Source organism: Alternaria ethzedia (assembly GCF_023757985.1).
Source record: "Alternaria ethzedia strain BMP 0044 chromosome Unknown scaffold_12, whole genome shotgun sequence".
NCBI lineage: Eukaryota > Fungi > Ascomycota > Dothideomycetes > Pleosporales > Pleosporaceae > Alternaria > Alternaria ethzedia.
Window position 1 is genome coordinate 901798 of NW_026056205.1, and position 17491 is coordinate 919288.

The 17491-nt window shown below is 37.5% G+C and overlaps 3 protein-coding genes across 3 annotated transcripts; 1 reads left to right on the forward strand and 2 right to left on the reverse strand.

Annotated features, from left to right (window-relative positions):
• Positions 1-105: 105 nt before the first annotated feature.
• Positions 106-1967, reverse strand: J4E87_005858 (uncharacterized protein; the record flags this gene model as incomplete). Its single annotated transcript, XM_049377463.1, has 2 exons — positions 106-237; positions 297-1967. The coding sequence occupies 2 exons, from the start codon at positions 1965-1967 to the stop codon at positions 106-108; spliced, it is 1803 nt and encodes a 600-aa protein (XP_049233089.1).
• Positions 1968-2605: 638 nt separating this feature from the next.
• On the reverse strand, positions 2606-3907 carry J4E87_005859 (uncharacterized protein; the record flags this gene model as incomplete). Its single annotated transcript, XM_049377464.1, has 1 exon — positions 2606-3907. One exon carries the CDS (start codon positions 3905-3907, stop codon positions 2606-2608), a length of 1302 nt encoding a protein of 433 aa, XP_049233090.1.
• Positions 3908-5645: 1738 nt separating this feature from the next.
• Positions 5646-8201, forward strand: J4E87_005860 (uncharacterized protein; the record flags this gene model as incomplete). Its single annotated transcript, XM_049377465.1, has 5 exons — positions 5646-5650; positions 6066-6268; positions 6424-6584; positions 6638-8074; positions 8163-8201. 5 exons carry the CDS (start codon positions 5646-5648, stop codon positions 8199-8201), a joined length of 1845 nt encoding a protein of 614 aa, XP_049233091.1.
• Positions 8202-17491: the final 9290 nt, after the last annotated feature.

Consider the following 17491-nt stretch of genomic DNA (forward strand, 5'->3'; position numbering starts at 1 on the left):
GAAATTACGAATATCATTGTATAAATTACGGGTATATCTTTTCCCAAGTCACGTCAGAAAAGCTGTATGTGACCGTGTGTATGAACAATGTGGCCGTTATGCGTGTTACGCTGCCTTTGGTTTCGGGATGCGGAAGGGATGGGCTTCGGTGTTGAAGACCCAGTCGTCCAGGCTGATGACGTTTGGCTCGCTGAACGTCAGGTAAAAGTACTTTAGCGTTTCCGCCATCCAGAAGCTCTGTAGGCGTGTTAGTACACGCTCGATGTCTTCTGACAAGAAACTAAGAGTCGACTCACCTCCATGCTGTCCGCCCTCGGTGGAGAGTCGGCGGATACGTCTATCAATGCAGAGTTACCGATGTCAGTGTCTGTGGAGCGTTGTATAGCCGTCCACATATCCCATGCAGCAGCTTGCCATTGCTGCTCCCCTGTGATGCGGTGCATGATGAAGACACTCTCGATAGCCTCCGGCCTGAGAATGTACCTTCTATCATCGACACTGATGAAGCCGCTAGGGAGGCGGAGGTTTGCAATGTTCTTCAACGGATCCTTTTCGTCCGCAGCATTAGATGTCCGGGATAGTATACCATCGAGCCATGCTTTCTCGTCCCATACACAGGTTGTCGTATTGTCGCACATGAGGAGATGCGATACTTCGGGCATGATACCTGCGGGCGATGCCTTGTAGGCCCAAACACAAGTGTCTGCCAACTTCCGACCGATCGTGACATGTTCGTCGTTCTGGAATAGCTTTCCGCCGAGGGCAAACATGCCACCTGTGTAGCATGCCAAGTGTTGCATCTCTGGGTCTAACGCCGTAGTCGCACCTTCGGCACGGACAAATCCTGACATGAGCATATCGGAGTTCTCTGGGGTCGATGGCCTGAACAAGGCATACTTGGATGCCGTGTCCATTGCTCTCTCGTACATCTTGCGATAGATGGCGTCTTGACCACCGAGCAGCGCATATTGCTTGCCAATATACTCGTACGTTGAATCAGCCATACTCCCCAGGGTGAACCCACTGTCAGCAGTGAAGTCCGCAGTTCGAGCATTGACAATCAGAGGCCACATGCCCGGTAGCTTGGTCTTGTCCTGCTGTTCTTCGAGAAGTCTGGTTACCCTGTTGACCGCGTCGTACCATTTCGGGTCCCCGGTCAATTGCGAGAGGCGTGTGAACTCCATGGTCAGACTTCCGATCTCCGCAAGGAGGACCTGCTCGTCCGCTACCTGTGGTTTGCCCTCGCCCGCTGCACGGAACTGCCATCGCGTGATTGGTAGGTGGTTGGGTGTGTCGAATGCATGGTATAGCATCTCGCCCGCCTCCTTCGCCTTGTTCAATAACCTCTGGTCCCCGCTAAGCTCGAAAGCTGCCAGAAGACCACCCAAATGCCGTATGTTCGTCTCGAACACATTGATGTGGTCCAAATCGGTGTATCCAAAGTCGATTTGTTCGATGTCCTTGATGGCGGACGAGAACTCCTCTTCAAAGCCCATTATGTATAGTGTGTCGAGCGCGTCGATGAGGGTGGCCGCCCAGCCTCCAAAGTGATCCGCTGCCTCTCCGCTTATAGGTCGGACTTCGTCGTGCATCCATGCGTGGCTTCTGTAACTCTTCCAGCATTTCAGGAATTGTTTCTTAACCTCTTCCTTCCTCGTCTCGCGTATGTTCTTGGCCGTAGCATCTTCTTGTCCAAAGTTGAATTGTATGGGTGGTAAGGCTTTCGGTTCGCCGGCTGGTAGTGGAACGAGGGACTCGATGCGGTTTTTGAAGGGGACCTTTGTCCAATCGAAAGACTTGTACTTTTGCTCTTTCTTTGGTTGTTGGCTTTGCTGGCTCTCCGGGCCTTTGTCGGCGTTAACAGGCGCGTCGCCAGGCTGCTCGTATGGAAAGCTGAGGGACCAAAGCATGTACAGGAAGCCCACGGCGAGGACGGTGTATAGCCCATAGCGTCGCAAAAGCGCCATAGTGTATTACAAGAATTAAGTAAAAAGGGGTATAAAGAAGGGAAGAAGACGGACGCGCAAGACGATGTCTGCGCATTACGAACTGTGGGGAGGCTGATGACGGCGGTTCCTGCCAAGTCGGGAGGCGGCATCCTTGTCGTACACTGGACCCTGTACCTGATTACGCGCCGCTCTCCACGTCCGGACGCCCATCATTGCATCATCAAGACAAGTGCGACGGAGAATAGAATGCGATCCGAGGCTGCTGAGTTCGGAGCACGATAGCTAGCCCGAGGAAGCTTTAGTACGGTCATCACATTCACCTACTCGGCGCGCACATTGATTTAACACGAAACTTATCAAGGGGATCGCGTACCCCAACGTCAATATGCCTCAGATGAATTCTGTCTAAGGCCACTGATGATGTTTGGAGCACATTCGAGACATAATGGCAATGTTAGCTTCATCTTCGATACATAGCGACACAACCCACCCCCTTGGTGATGTTCATCCACGTATGATTTGACATGTTTTTTCTTTCTCTATTATGTACATCTGGACTCAGCTTCTATGACAGCGAGAGATTCGTATGTGACACCCGCAATTGTTATTGCAACTGCGCAATGGTCGTCTGTGTCTTCTGCTATGTTCATTCCTTCCTACTTAGACTCTGCTGGTGGCAGCATGACGACGTACTCCCTCTCACTGCCTCCAAATTTGAGTATGTCCTTGTCCCTCAGCTCAAAGTAGCGACTCGCCTCGAGATCCTCTCCGTTGAGCTCTGTGCCATTACTGCTTTCCAGGTCAATGATGTAGGGCTTGACCTTTCCCTTGTGGCTCTTGACACCGAACTCATCTTCCACCGTCTTTTGTATGTACCGGAACTGGATGACTGCGTGCTGTCCACTTGAGCTAGGGTGGTCGAGAACGTAATCGGCGACTTCCCGAGATCGTCCCAGTAGCCAGCAGCTCTTGTTCCAGAGTTCGATGGTCTCTAGCACATCGTCGCCCTTGAACACGAAGATGCGCCAGGGTTGTGAAGCGGGCGGTTTGCGTGCCTCGGGCGGCTCGTGGTACTTGAGGGAGATCTTGGTGCCTTCTACGCGGTTGGCAGCTTTGGCTAGCGCGCCAGTAGGCTTGAAGTTGGGCTTCTCCTTGTCAGGCGGTGCGCCGCCATACTTGGAGGGTGGTTGGGCCGAGTCGTCAAGCCCCCGGAAGGAGACTTCTTGTGAAGGTAGCGGTTGTTTGGCCCGCTTGTGGGGCGGCGGTGAGCGCGAGGGCGATGGAGAGCGTGTGCGCCGGTGACGTTTGGGCGGTGGAGATGTGGATGCAGAGGGCGAGCGGGTGCGCGGTTTACGAGAACGGTACGGTATGGGCGAGCGTGAACGTCTGCCCTCTTTGGACTTGTCGCGGCGGCGTCGCTCTCTGGACCGCGAGCGATCTCGCCGGCCGTGTCTGTCCGTAGAGCGATCGCGCTTTCTGTTCCTGTCTCCGTCCTTCTCGTGGGAGCGATCGCGCCTTCTGTCCCTCGAGCGATCTCTCTTTCTGTCGCCCGATCTTTCTCGCCTCTTGTCGCGTGACCGGTCTCGTCGCCTGTCTCTGGATCGGTCCTTCCTCCGCTCTCTTGATCCATCGCGCTTCTTCTCTCTGGAGGAGCCTCGTGGCTTCCTGTATGGTTCCGGCGACCGTTCCCGCCTGCGGACAGCGCTTGGCTCGACTGTCGTGGCCTTTGGTTCACGGGCGTTCGGTACGTCCTCGGGCTTCCTCTCTCTCGATCGACTTCTCGAGCGGCGACCAGATGCTATCGAAGGCTCCTTCCCAACGCGTTCGGATACATGTCTCGACAACCTGCTCGGGCTTCCGTTCCTGCTCGCGACTGCCGGGGGCGAGGCAGTCTGGCCTTGGACTAGCTGTTGCGTAAGCAGCCGTCGCGCGCTGTAGGGCGACAGGTCTCTCGCCATATCGGGCCCGATTGCTGAGCACTGGGGCGCAGTCGCGGTGTCGAGATTGGGGGCGCAATGACGATCCCAACTTTTTCTCTAGTGGCTGGTGGATACAGCCAACGTCAACGGGCTTCCTGGGGGCGGCGCCAAGTCGCCTGCACTGCGGTGGTAGCCGGCTAGACCATTACACCGTAATTAGTAGTGGGCTGCGCAAAGAAGCAGAAAGGAATGTGACTAGTACGCAATAGCCGATTTGCGATTGAAGCTGTCGGTCGCGACTTCCCCAGAGGCCCAAGCTTCCTGCAACTTCGTCACGGCGTCGCGCTACCGCGCCTCATCTTCATCTCGTCTATTCGCTGCATGTACACGGCGGCGCCACTATCCACTCCAAGGCGCCTATGTATACGATATGCAAGGAGCTTGTGTTTCTCTCCCACCCAGTCGGCCCATTTGGCCCCTGCAGCAGCGTCTTCAGCCGGATCCAGACAGGTACGGCGTGGTTTGCAGCCCCGAAACATGACAGCGGGCGTTATGAAGGCGGCCAAGATGGGCGCCTTGCAAACGTAGCCAAACCATCGTCCCAGTGCCCGCAAACTCTCTGGCGATTGCCTTTCCGCCTATCTCTCTCTCTTCGCACCATATCGTAGCCCGAGCGCCTGTAGTTTCCATCCTATCTTCATGCCTCCGCTGTGTTGCTGCCACTGAGTGCGGCGTGCGCAACGATCGCGCAATGCCGTCCAAGCGAATTCTTTCCTGGTCAAAACGCCAGTCTAGTTCAGAGCCCTACTATCGCACTGGGGGGTTGCTATCGATTGAGTCGATTGAGCCCGAGTCCAACACCGACGTTGAAGCAAAGGTACGATAACAGGCACAGAACCATGTCAGTGCGCTGCCAAAGACAACGGCATCTTATGCACAACGAGACGACCCGTACACCAATGTTAGCGACCGTCTGGAAGTCGGTGTCTGCAACTGTCTTGTGGTGCCTTGCCATTCGCTAATCATCTCTTCCAGACTACGCTGAAAGTTGAAAAACGACGTTCAACTAACCTCGTCATCTTTCCATCGGACGACAGACAACATGTATCCAGTCCTATCACACCCCAGTACGATACAGCCGTGTTCAAGACTGTCACGACCCTCCAGACTGCGTCTAGCGACATGTTGCGCTCTCCGGTGCCCAGTACGATTGCATGCTCGAGATCTGCCTCCATAGAAAAGCCTCTGCCCAGTCGCCCACGGTCCGCCTCGGTACCATCGATTGCAGAACTACCCGCTGAGCTCCCTGGTTCTCTTCTCTTAGAGAATCAAGGGTTTCCATCCTGTACGACTCCGGTGTCCGTCCAACCCACAATCCAGCTCTTTCGAAGGGAGAGTCACCCACCTGACAAGCGCTTGAGCCACGGGAGTACATGCTTGAATGCATTGGATTTGGTCCCGTCACCATTGAATCATACGAGAAGCGTTCCAGAACTAAGCTCGCGGTATAGCATCATGAGAAACGTTCCTATCGGCGATGCACTTGATTCACGTGTTATGGCCCAAGCCGGTCTACCAGCGGCATTGGATGACAAGTGTTTGAACAAAACCGGAATGCGGAGACGTTCGAGACCGGACCTGATTACTGCGCTCTCTGCCATGGACCGAAAGGTTTCGACAAACAGAAGTGGCAGGCATGGTTCTAGTCAGATGCGGCAGGTCCAAGAGAAGAAAGTACGTGATCGGGATACCGAAAAGCGCCGACGCAGCAGTCAAAATGAAGTGAGTGCTGTTTGTTTCTTGATAGAGGCGTATTTACTGGACAAACAAGAAGACTGCATAACGAAACAGTTTCAGAACTTCTTTGTGTACCATCTCCAACTCTGATGCGACGATGTGTGCCTGAGTTAGATGTACTTCTCTGCCGTCAGGCCATGGCATCTGGCTGCTCGCTGGCAATGTATTGTTGTATCCACGGATCGGAGGCCTGGCAGGCGAATAGTGGTGGTGTCAGGTTTCACATTCTCACGTTGCGCGGGCGGCACTTGCACACAAACCGTCACCACTAGTCTCATCGCCATGCCTCTTTCTCTGCCTCGTAATGGCCAATTCGGGCCGTTTTAGTTGCCCAGCATGTATTGCATCCAAATACTAACTATACCCAGGCGTCTACTGCAACCAATTCATCGACGCGTAGCAACCAGATCGACGAGCTAAAAGCGATCATTGCCACACAGAATCAGAAAAACTCAGTCCTACAATCTCAGTTCGCCGCCTTGAGATCGTCGCACGAAGCACAAGTTGCAAGCCTCGTGGACGCACACTCTGCGGAGGTTGCATCTCTGAAAGATCACATTCGGTTGCTTCAAGAGCAGAACAGCAAGCACGGCCTGCACCAGGGTGAGTATCCTTCCAAGTATCCTTGTCTAGTCCACCACTACACTTCACTGCTTTGTGAAGACGCTCTCTTCCAACGTGTTGGATCAACCAGTATGGCTTTTCGAGCTGTGCACCCGTGACACCAGCTATCAGTTCAGCATGCTAAACGTGTCTAGCGTCGAGGAATAATACTTCGTTTGTCTCGGATAGCGCTGAGCCGCCACACACGTCGATTCGCGAAACCCCGCCGATTACGAAAGACCCCGACTTTGTCTGTCCGATCGAGTTTGAAAGCAAACAGCGTTCACACCGGCGATCAGAAAGCAGCCCAGAGATGGTAATGATACACCTGCTCTCCTTCTGAAACCCACTGCTAATTTGGACTGTCAGGAGAGCTTGAAGCGGAAGCTCAGCGCCACACGTCGGCCAGAAACGACAACTCGGAACCTGCTCCCAGAGCTCAATCAGTACAGACAAAACAATGTCGCTCTCCAACAGCAGATCGAATCATTGATGGCGAAGTTGAACGAATCGAAGAAAAGCGAGAGAGAGCTTCGTTCAACACTAGGACTGACCGAGATGAGATGTGCTGAGTTCGAGGACAAGGCAGCGCACGCTGACAAGCTTGCCAAATCCACGCAGGCTCTGCAAAACACTATTGATCATCTCGAGAGCCGTCTCGAGATCGCCAACACTGAGCGACTGGACGCGGAAGAGCAACTTTCGAATTTAGTGAATGGGAAATCACCCTTCGACCTCATCTCAAAAGGACCACCTAGCACGAGCCACCCAACTTCCGATGGACGTATGAGTATGAGTACGGTCTTCTCGAGTGCTTCGCCGATCAGTTCAGAGCTTGACTCGCAAGAGAACGCAACGCTAGCTTCTTTTGTTGCGCACATTGAGCGTCTGCAAGACCAGGTCAGGGAGAAAGATCATCGCATTGCGAAACTGGAGAAAGAGCGAGAACAGCTACGACGGGCACACAGCGAGCTAGAACAGGAGCACAAGACAACTGCCAGTCGTTCAGGCACACACCACCCAGACACGCATATGGAAAGACTTCGAGCCGCAATCCTGAATCGCGAATCCGTAATTGAGGAGAAGGACAGGGTCATTTGTACAGTGGAAAGGCAGCTGGAGCATCACAAACTGTTGTTGCAGGCTGAAATCAGACGGCATGCGGCAATGAAGCTTCACATGGCTGGGGAAGGGGAAGACAGCTGGCCGGAGCTTGCCTCCATTGCAAGACGAGAAGACATCGATAGGTGGATGGATAGGCTCCACGAGCGCTTAAGGAGGGAGCAATCTAAACAGAAGGGAAAGGCTCTTGCCGATACTCCGGATGTGCAGATGGAGAGCTTGCGACAGGAGATCGACTTCTACGTTAGGGAAATCATTCTCTTCAAGCTCGACATCAAAGGTTACAAGAGCGACATTCGAAAGCTGAAGAAGATCACTGCGCAAATGGAAGCTTACGGCCGGACGAGCGATCTGGAATCTGAAGCATGTTCTCCCAGGCCAACAGCTACACCTATCCCCTCATATTTCCCGCCAATCACACCAGAGCTCGATGGCGCCAGTGTTATCTCGCCTGCTATAGACGAAGGTCATATTGTGACTGCCCTGGGAGGATCCCCGGTTGCTATCTCCCCATTAGCTCCCTCGCGCGATCGGGACCGCGTCTTCATGGCACCAAGAAACTCACGCGAGCTCGACATACCAGCAACATTATATGAGGTGGCGCATAAGGATGACTACGCAACCGGAGCTGATCTCATGAGTGCGGGGGCCTCTTCAAACTTGGTCTTACCGCGGACAGCTACGGTATGTGCGCGCTGACGGTGTTAAGAGCCCAGCGTCTAACTCACCCAGTGCAGCGAACTTATCACAAGCTTCCCATCACCCAACTCAGCTGTACCACATCAGCGCGTTATACACAAACGTAGTATGAGTGAACTATCACTTGGGGAGTATCAGACCTCCCACGGAGACTATAGACTATAAGGTGGCGGTACAAAGTGTGTAAATAGTTAAGAAAGTAAAAGTTAAATTTAAATACTACTAATTATATAGGAATAGAAGAACTATATACCTACTTCTTCTTAGTTAAGAAAAGACTTATCTATTTAGGTTTTCTATATTAAATGCTTAAGTAGTATAGGTAAGCGTATACTTCTTCTAAGAGCATATAATAAACTTATTATATTTTAGCTATTTATATACTACTTTTTTACTCTAATTAATTTATAGCTAATAAAAAGAATAGACCTAATTATTAGTATATAGATAATCTTTTATATTATACTAATATTTAACGTATATAGTAATACGCGTATTCTTTCTAATAATAGTCTTCTACACTACCTACTATGCGTTGTACTTTTCTCTACTTCTAGAATAGAAAATAACGTTAGTATAGCTATTATTATAATATACCTAGTTATAGTTCTAAGAGTAAAACTATTTATCTTTATTCTTATAGTAGGTAGTATAAGCTTCTCTTTTATAGAGAGCCTATATCTTTTTATATCTATTATATAATTCTATTTTATTATTATATATCTTTCTAGATTTCTAATACTTATAATATAGAATATAAGCTTAGAATATAGTAAATACGTAGAGTTCTTATATAAGTTTGTATAGAAAGCGTATAATTATATAAGAAATAAACTTTACGTCTATTACTTAGCGTTTATAGTACTTTTTATAACTATAGTTTTTATTAGATAATATATATATAAAATTAGAGTAGAGAAATCTATAGCTTTCTTTACTTAGATAGTAATTATAATAGAGCTTAAAGCCTATAGTAAGACTAGATAATATAATTAGATTTTATAGTGTAATTCTAAAGTTAGATTTATTTATAAGGTAATATATAGTAAGATATTTAATAAGAATATATTTCTAGCTTTTTCTTATTAATTAGATCTTGTTATACTTCTTCTAGAATTTCTTCTAGTATTTAATAACAAAAGCGCTTATTTAGAGCCTATATAAATAACTCTAGCTAGCTAAAATACGCTATAGTAGTCTAGTAAAAGTTAGTAAAATATCTAGATTATAGCTAGACACGCTCTAGTAAAAGATAGAGAAGAATATTTAAGTTATAACTTACTAGTATATAGAATAAAGAAAGAAGTTATTTATTAATTATAGGTCTCTATAATTCTATTACTACTATAGAATATCTAATAGCTTATAAATAGTTATAAGTATACTAGAATTACTCTACTTAAAGAGATTGCAAAAGTATTAATATACTAAACTATTATTAAAGTTATAGAACCTACTTAGAGACTTTACGCTATTCTTTAAGAAAGAGTAATTAAGTAGTAATAACTAGAGGTTACTATCTTAAAGATCTCTACTAAACACTTAAAGCTAAGAGTAGGTCTATTACTTTAGTAGATCTCTTATATTATATTTTTTATAATCTCTTAAGTCTAGTAAAATACTTATTTTAGTAGATAAAAGAAGAATAGTAGTATCTAAGCTAGAAATTTTGTCTAGAATAGAAATACGTCTAGTTATTATAACGTAGATAAAGTCTTAGGCTATATAAGTAGAAGAATTCTAGTTTATAGTTATAGTAGACTTAAAAAGTTATAATATTAACTTTTTATTAGCTAACTTAGAGTCTACTAGCGTATAATAAGAGAGAAATCTTATTATAATATACCTTTTAGTTTACGTACTACCTACTAAAGATATAGAGAGTATACTACTAGTCTTATACCTTTCTACTTTCTTAGTAAGCTAGGTATATTTAACTATTATTATATTACTATATAGGTAATTATATAAAATAATATAGCTATAGTAGCCTAGTTTATAATATTACTTATTAATTTTATTATAAAATAAGAAACTAGTCTAAGTTTCTACTATAGAGACGCTAGTAGTGTAGTTACTAGAACTCTTATTACTAAAGCTCTTTAGTACTATAGAATTATAGTTAGTAATACTATTCTATTTAGTATAAAGTCTTAATATTACTATATAACTATTTACTCTTATAGCGTTATTAAATTATAAACTACTACTAAGTTTAGTTATATTAATTATATAAGAGTCTATAACTATTAAGTCTAGATTATTTTTATTATAGTAAGTATAGATAACTAAGTTATCTTTAGATTAGTAGAAGAGAAAGTGCTAGTTAAACTTAGAATTAATCTATTCTTTATTAAACTTTATATTACTTTTTTATATAGTATACTTATACTCTATATTATATAATATATTTTTCTTCTAGTTAATAAAAAATATATTATATACTAGTAGCTCTATAGAATTAAAGGTAATGTGTATATTAGATACGTCTTCTAAGAAATCTAATAACTAGTTAATAGTATCTCTTAATAAATTCTATAATTTTAAATAAACTTTAAGAAAGTTATACGTTATTATATTAGAGTTAGATATATACTAGCTATAGAATTTAACTCTATTAGTTAGGTTAATATAAATTACCTTACTCTATAAGGTATAAAAAATAAAAGTAAAAGTATTATAGATCTAATCTTTATATATAGTAAAGAGCGCTAAAAGATTATTAAATATAATCTCTTAATTAGTACGTAGTAAAGGCACTTTAGTTCTTATATATTAGTAAATTACTATATTAAGATTAAACTAGTAGCGTAGTAGAATAATATAGAGATATTTTAGAAATTTAGAGACTATTACTATAAAGAATAGAGTCTATTAACCTAGCTTTAGATTAATAATACCTATCTTTATATTAAATTAGTATATCTAAAGTAGCTCTAGCTTTAGGTATTTTAACTATTTCTTAGCCTATCTTAGCGCTAATATTAAGTCTTTATATAGAAAATTATATAGTAGATTAATAATAAATCTACTATCTATAGTAGTATAGTTAGAACCTAGATAAAGTTTATTAGTAAACTACTTAAAGGCGTTTTCTATAATAAAGAGATATAAAAACGTATATAAACCTCTAATAAGCCTTATATTAACTCTATTTTTGCTAAAGTTAGTTATAAGAATACTATATAGCTTTTAGAAAGTAAGAAACTCTACTATCTATTCTATAATAAGTAGAAGATAATCTTTAATATTCTTAACTAACTCTATATTAACACACTACTTGTAATAAAAGCTTATTATAGCTCTAATTATTAATATAAGAGAGAGTAAGTAATATTAAGCTAGCTAGAGAAAAAATAGGCTATCTACTTATTTAGGTATATAGAGTTATCTATTATACTCTAACGTATAGATAATATATTAGTTCTAATTAATTACTACTATAAACTCTAACTTTCTAATAAATAATAGATAGATATATATTTCTATCTATAAGAATTTATTAGTTCTTTAATTTACTCTAGTAACTCTATTTACCTTATATTACTAATACTCTCTAGACTCTATAGTTTTACTAGAAAATCTTTTCTTAGTATAAGTTAAGTACACTTATTATATACGTATAATAGTAACCTTAAACTCTCTAATAATAGCTCTACTAATTTATTATTATCTACTAGAAATACTAATAGACTAGAGATATATCTAGATCTATTCTATAGATATAAGTTTATAAAAAATTTAAAGAAAAACTAGTAAAAGAATAGAAGATAAAGAAGTCTTTACTATAGATACTATACTAGTAAATAAACTTCTATAGTACTATATTCTTTCTACTATTACTTTAACTTACTAATCTTTATATAGATTTAGAACTAGACTCTACTCTATACTTTATTTTAAATATTCTCTTCTAGTTATAGTTAGTAAGCTCTAAGCTTTAATAAAAGCTAGTAAGTCTAAAAGTTACTATCTATAGCTATATTCTCTATTACTATTCTATCTTCTCTATAGAAATAAGAAAGCTTTCTAGTTACTTTAGATAGCTAGAAGTAGCTAACGCTTCTAAAGTTCTTAGAATACTAACCTTTCTTAGAAGCTATTCTTAATAAACTTAGCCTTTACTAGATAGAGAAGAAGAATCTTTTATAGTTCTAAGATATTATTCTAGAGTTAAAACCTAGTACTAAGAATAGTTTTAAGTAGATATAAATAGCTAGAGACTAGCTCTAGAGAGCTAATATTTATATATAATATAAGAAACTATATAAAAGAGTAGATTTACTAGACTAGACGCTATTTAAACTATCTTCTAATAATTATAAGCTAAGATAATACTAGTTAACTATTATTAAAACTATAAAGCTAATAAGTTTAACTATAGCTCTAGTTATTAATAAGGTATTATTATAGAATATACCTCTAGATACTTCTTAAGAGCATAGTACGTAATTATACTAGTATAGATTAAGATAAGCTCTTAGAAGCTTTACTACTTAAAAGAGCTTTCTAAGTAAGCTTATAATATAATAATTTATCTTCTATTTATTTCTATACTTCTAGACGTAATAGTTATAAGTCTAGCGCTTTAAGAAGATAATATAGTTTTATATTTATATACTTAAAACGCAAGGCGTTTAATAAAGTATAGTAATACTAATTTTATTACTAATCTTTACGCTTCTATAGAAGCACTACTCTATTACTTATAATAAGTAACTTAATAATAATCTCTATAAAAGCTTTTACGCTTACTAACTTAGCGTATTAGCCTAAGTAGTTTACCTAGTTTAAATTCTATACTCTAAGTAGAGAAATTTAAACTAACGTTAACTCTAATACTAAAATAGCTACTTTTATCTAGATAAGTATTTTAACTACTCTAGAGCTAGTAGTAATTATATAGAACACTTTAGTTAATAAGCTTTATACTAATAAGTATAACCTATCTATTATAAAGTATAAGGTATAAGTAATAGAATAGTAGTTAAAGAGTACTTATATAAAGTATCTTTAGAACTAGATTAATTAGACTATTAGCCTAAAGCTTCTAGCTTTTACTATACTTTCTATCTTTATAGAGAAAGAGGCTATATTATAAGTACTTATTAAATATTTTAAGTCTACGCTTTTTCTAGAGAAAAACTACACTAAAAATCTTATACGCTTATAGTATAGAGTATATCTCTAGAAAGTATAATAAGAATATATTAACGCTAAGCGCTAGTAATAGAAATACTTTTATATTCTAGCTTAAGCTAAAGTGTATAAACTTACTAAAGTTAATAATACGCTTACTATCTAGAACTATTTAGAAGTAATTAGTGTTAGGCTTACTCTAGAATAGAGGCACTTTATATAGTAAAACCTTATTAAAGCTTTTACTATTAGTAGAACTTAGGTTACTCTTAAATAAGTATTAAAGATTTTTACTACGCTAATCTAAGAGTATACTACTTACTCTACTAGTAGAGGTAGTATATTTACTATTATAGAAGTACTATAATAAGCTTCTAGTAAAAATAACTTATTCTAAAAGCTTAAAAAGAATTACTTATATAGATAGTACTATAAGTAGTCTACTACTATATATAAGCGTTTAGAAATAGCGCTTATAGGTAAACCTCTAAAGCTTTCTAATAAAGCTAAAGCTAAAATTACTACTAAGCTTAGAGACTTAAAGTATAATAGCTTATAGAGAGCTCTTAATAAGAAGAGATAAACTACTCTATAGTAAGTATAGATTAAGAGCCTAAACTCTATCTACTTAGAGTTAATTTAGGTAATACTTATTAACTTTACTCTTATTATAAGTTAGCTAAGTATTAGTAGTGTATACTCTACTATAAACTTTAATATCTACCTACTTTTTATAAGTACTATCTTAGATAATAGAGTAGTAGTACATCTTATTAATAATATATCTCTACTTAAGCTAAAGACCTTTATAAAAGTATATAAATTTTATACTATAGAAGTAGAAAGCTTCTTCTTTTAGGTACTTAGATATAGTATATAAAGAATTAGAAACGCTTTAACTAAAAAAAGAAAACTATATATAAAAAACTTTATTCTAATAAGTATAGCGCTTATAAAGAGTTTCTATATTAATATTATTTTAGAAGTAGCTCTTAATAAAGCTAGACTATAGTACTTAGAGTTAGACTTAACACTTTATATAGAAATACTTACTAATAACTTTATACTAGTAAAGCTTAAGAGAGAGTATAAGCTTACGTTTATTAAATATAATTCTTTAAAGTTTTACTTAACTATAATAAGTATAACTAATAACTAGCGCTTATAATAATTCTAGAGAAGCCTTTCTTAGTCTAATATAGAAGAGCTTTAGCACGCAAAAGTAGACTATCTAGGTCTAGAAGTACTCTAAGCTCTTATTAAGAATACGCGCAATATACATATTAAGAAGATAAGCTAAAGTAAGTGTAAGTATTGCGCTATTACTTATATAAGGCAGCGTATCTCTAGATAACTATGTAAGAAAGCTTTAAGACCTTATTAGAGAATTTTATAAAATCTTTTTAACTTTTCTACTAGTTATAACAAAGAGCTCTAAATTATAGTGCTTAAAGATAATTATAGTAGTAAGATCTATTAATATACTCTCTAAGCTAAAACGCTTATAAAGATTATAAGAGTCTTTTATAACTTTATAAGCTTTCTTATAGCTTAGTATAAGCTTAATATTTACATTATTATCTAAGATAATAATATTATAATACTACTTTAGAGAGGTAAGTTACGCTTTAAGACATAGGCTAAAGAGTAGAGTATTATTATAGAGTATACCTTTATCTATATCTATAAACTAAATAAAAAAGTAGAAAAAGTAAGTTAGAAGATAATTACTAAGTCTATTAAGATAAGAGTTAGTGCAAATCTCTTTAAAAAGCTCTAGCTAAATATTATAGAAGTAGTAATCTAGCTATATAATATAAGCCTATTATATACTTATAATCTCTTAGTATCTAATACTATACTTAATGTATAGTATATAAAGTATAGTAAGAAGGTTTATACTATTATAGCTAATCTTTACCTAGATTAGAGTACTATCTACGCCTATAGCTATAGAGCTTATCTACTTAATAAAAAGTAAGTAGCTAGATAAGATAAGCGTAACTTTAAAGTTATACTAAGAGGCTATATTAAATACTTAGTAGAATATAGAGCATCTAATATTTATAGAATATAAGTTCTAAAGCTTAATTAAATAATTATAATAAGAAATATAAGCTTTAATAAGAAGCTTTTCTATAAGAGTAGCGCTAAAGGTAGCTAGAAGTACTTAGTAGAAGAGCTTACATATATTATTAATCTTCTATATAAAAATAAGCTATATAACGTAAAAGAAGTATATAAAGATATCTTTAACTAGCTCTACGCTATAGTAGATAAAATATAAAACTAGTATACTTCTAAAGACTTTATCTAGAAGCTAAAAAGTAGTATATTATAGCTTACTATTAAATAAGCTAGCTAGCCTAATTAATAAGTAGTATATAATATATCTTCTATATAAGTAAAAAGCTTAGCTAGCTAACTACTAGAAATTTATATAGACTTTTAAGAGTATACTAGCCTATTTACTCTAGAGTAAATACTAAAGTCTAGAGTATACTAAACTATAAAGTCTAGTTAGAAGTATAATAGTAATACCTAGAAAGTACACTAAACTAGAGAAAAGCGCCTACTAGTACTAAGTAATAAACAGCTTTCTAATATAGAGAGCTTTTATTAGAATAAAGTATATAGTACTTATTAGAATAGAGTACTACTAAGTATACTATATTTCTACGTACACTTTACGTTTAGAACTTCTCTAGAATAAAGTAAAATAGAACTACTATCTACTTCTAGACTAATACGCTAAAGGCGTAATTATAGAAAACTAACGTAATTAAGCTCTAGAATTAGAGAGTAACGTAAAGGCCTAGAAGTAAAAAGACTAGAAGTTTATTTACTATATAATCTATAGAATAGTATATAAAATAATAACCTTCTAAATAGTCTTCTCTAATACTTATATAGAGTAGAAGAAGACTAGAAAGAGCTTATAATAGTCTACTTAATTATAGTAGCTATAATCTTAGATAATATACTTTTATAAAAGTATAAGCTATCTAAATACGTATACTATAATTAACTACTTTAGCTTCTAAAGAAGTATAAGAATCTTAGTAATTATCTATATAGTAAGCTCTTCTATAAAGCTTATAAAAAAGAAATTAATATACTTTATAGAGTAGATACCTAGAAGAAAATTAAGCGCTTCTTAGTATAAGAGTGCCTACTTCTACTAAAGTAGGTATTTATATATAAAGTTAATTAGAATAGCTACTTTATTAAGTATAAAGCTTACGTAGTAGTAAGAGAAGATCTATAAGTAATTAATTTTATATACTTTATATATATAGTAATGCTTACTTTACGCTCTTTTAGAATAGTAATAGTAATAGTAGCTAAGTTTAACCTAGAGATTCTCTAGTTTAATATTATAGAAGTATTCTTTTATATACACTAAGAGCACTAGCTAGTTATAGTATATAATATACTAGATAGCTTTAAGAAGCCTAGTAAGTATATAAAGCTTAAGCGTGCTTTCTATAAACTAAAGAACTCTCTACTACTCTAGTATAAAGAGCTCTTACGTATAGTAAAGAAAGTAGATTTTATTACTTCTAAAGAAGAGCTTTATCTCTTCTTTAATAAATAAAAAAAGATTCTTCTACTCTTCTATATTAATAATATACTACTTATATATTACTATACTACTTATTAAAAAGCTTTATAAGTTACTAATATAATAAAAGTAGTATATAACTTAGAAAAGAAAAGTTTATTTAAATAGTTCTTAGAAGTTAATATATTATATAATTATACTACTTATACTATAATCCTTATATATAATAAGTATTTAGATAAGCTTACTAAAAAGTATAACTAAAAAGGTACTTCTTTAAGTTCTACTATGCTACTTTTATACTAAGAGCTTATAAAGTTAATAAGAAAAGTAAATAAGAGAATAGTTAAAGACTACTAAAAGTGTATTAGATAACTACTTTATACTACTATTATACTATATTTTAATATAGTATACGCTACTTTAAAGCTTTTATACATTTTTACTTACTTAAAAGAAAGAAATATTAAAGTAGTAAACTAAGTAATTATATACTTATATAAAACTTACTACTAGGCTATCTACTATAAAGTGTACTTTAGAGTAAAGCTTATAATATATAGTTATACTTTTTCTATAATTAACTTATAAATAAAGCGCTTTTTTTAAAGCTATTTAATTATACTTTTTAAAACTACTATTATTTAGAAAGTAGTATAATAAGTAACTATAAAAACCTTAACTATAAAAGTAAAGCT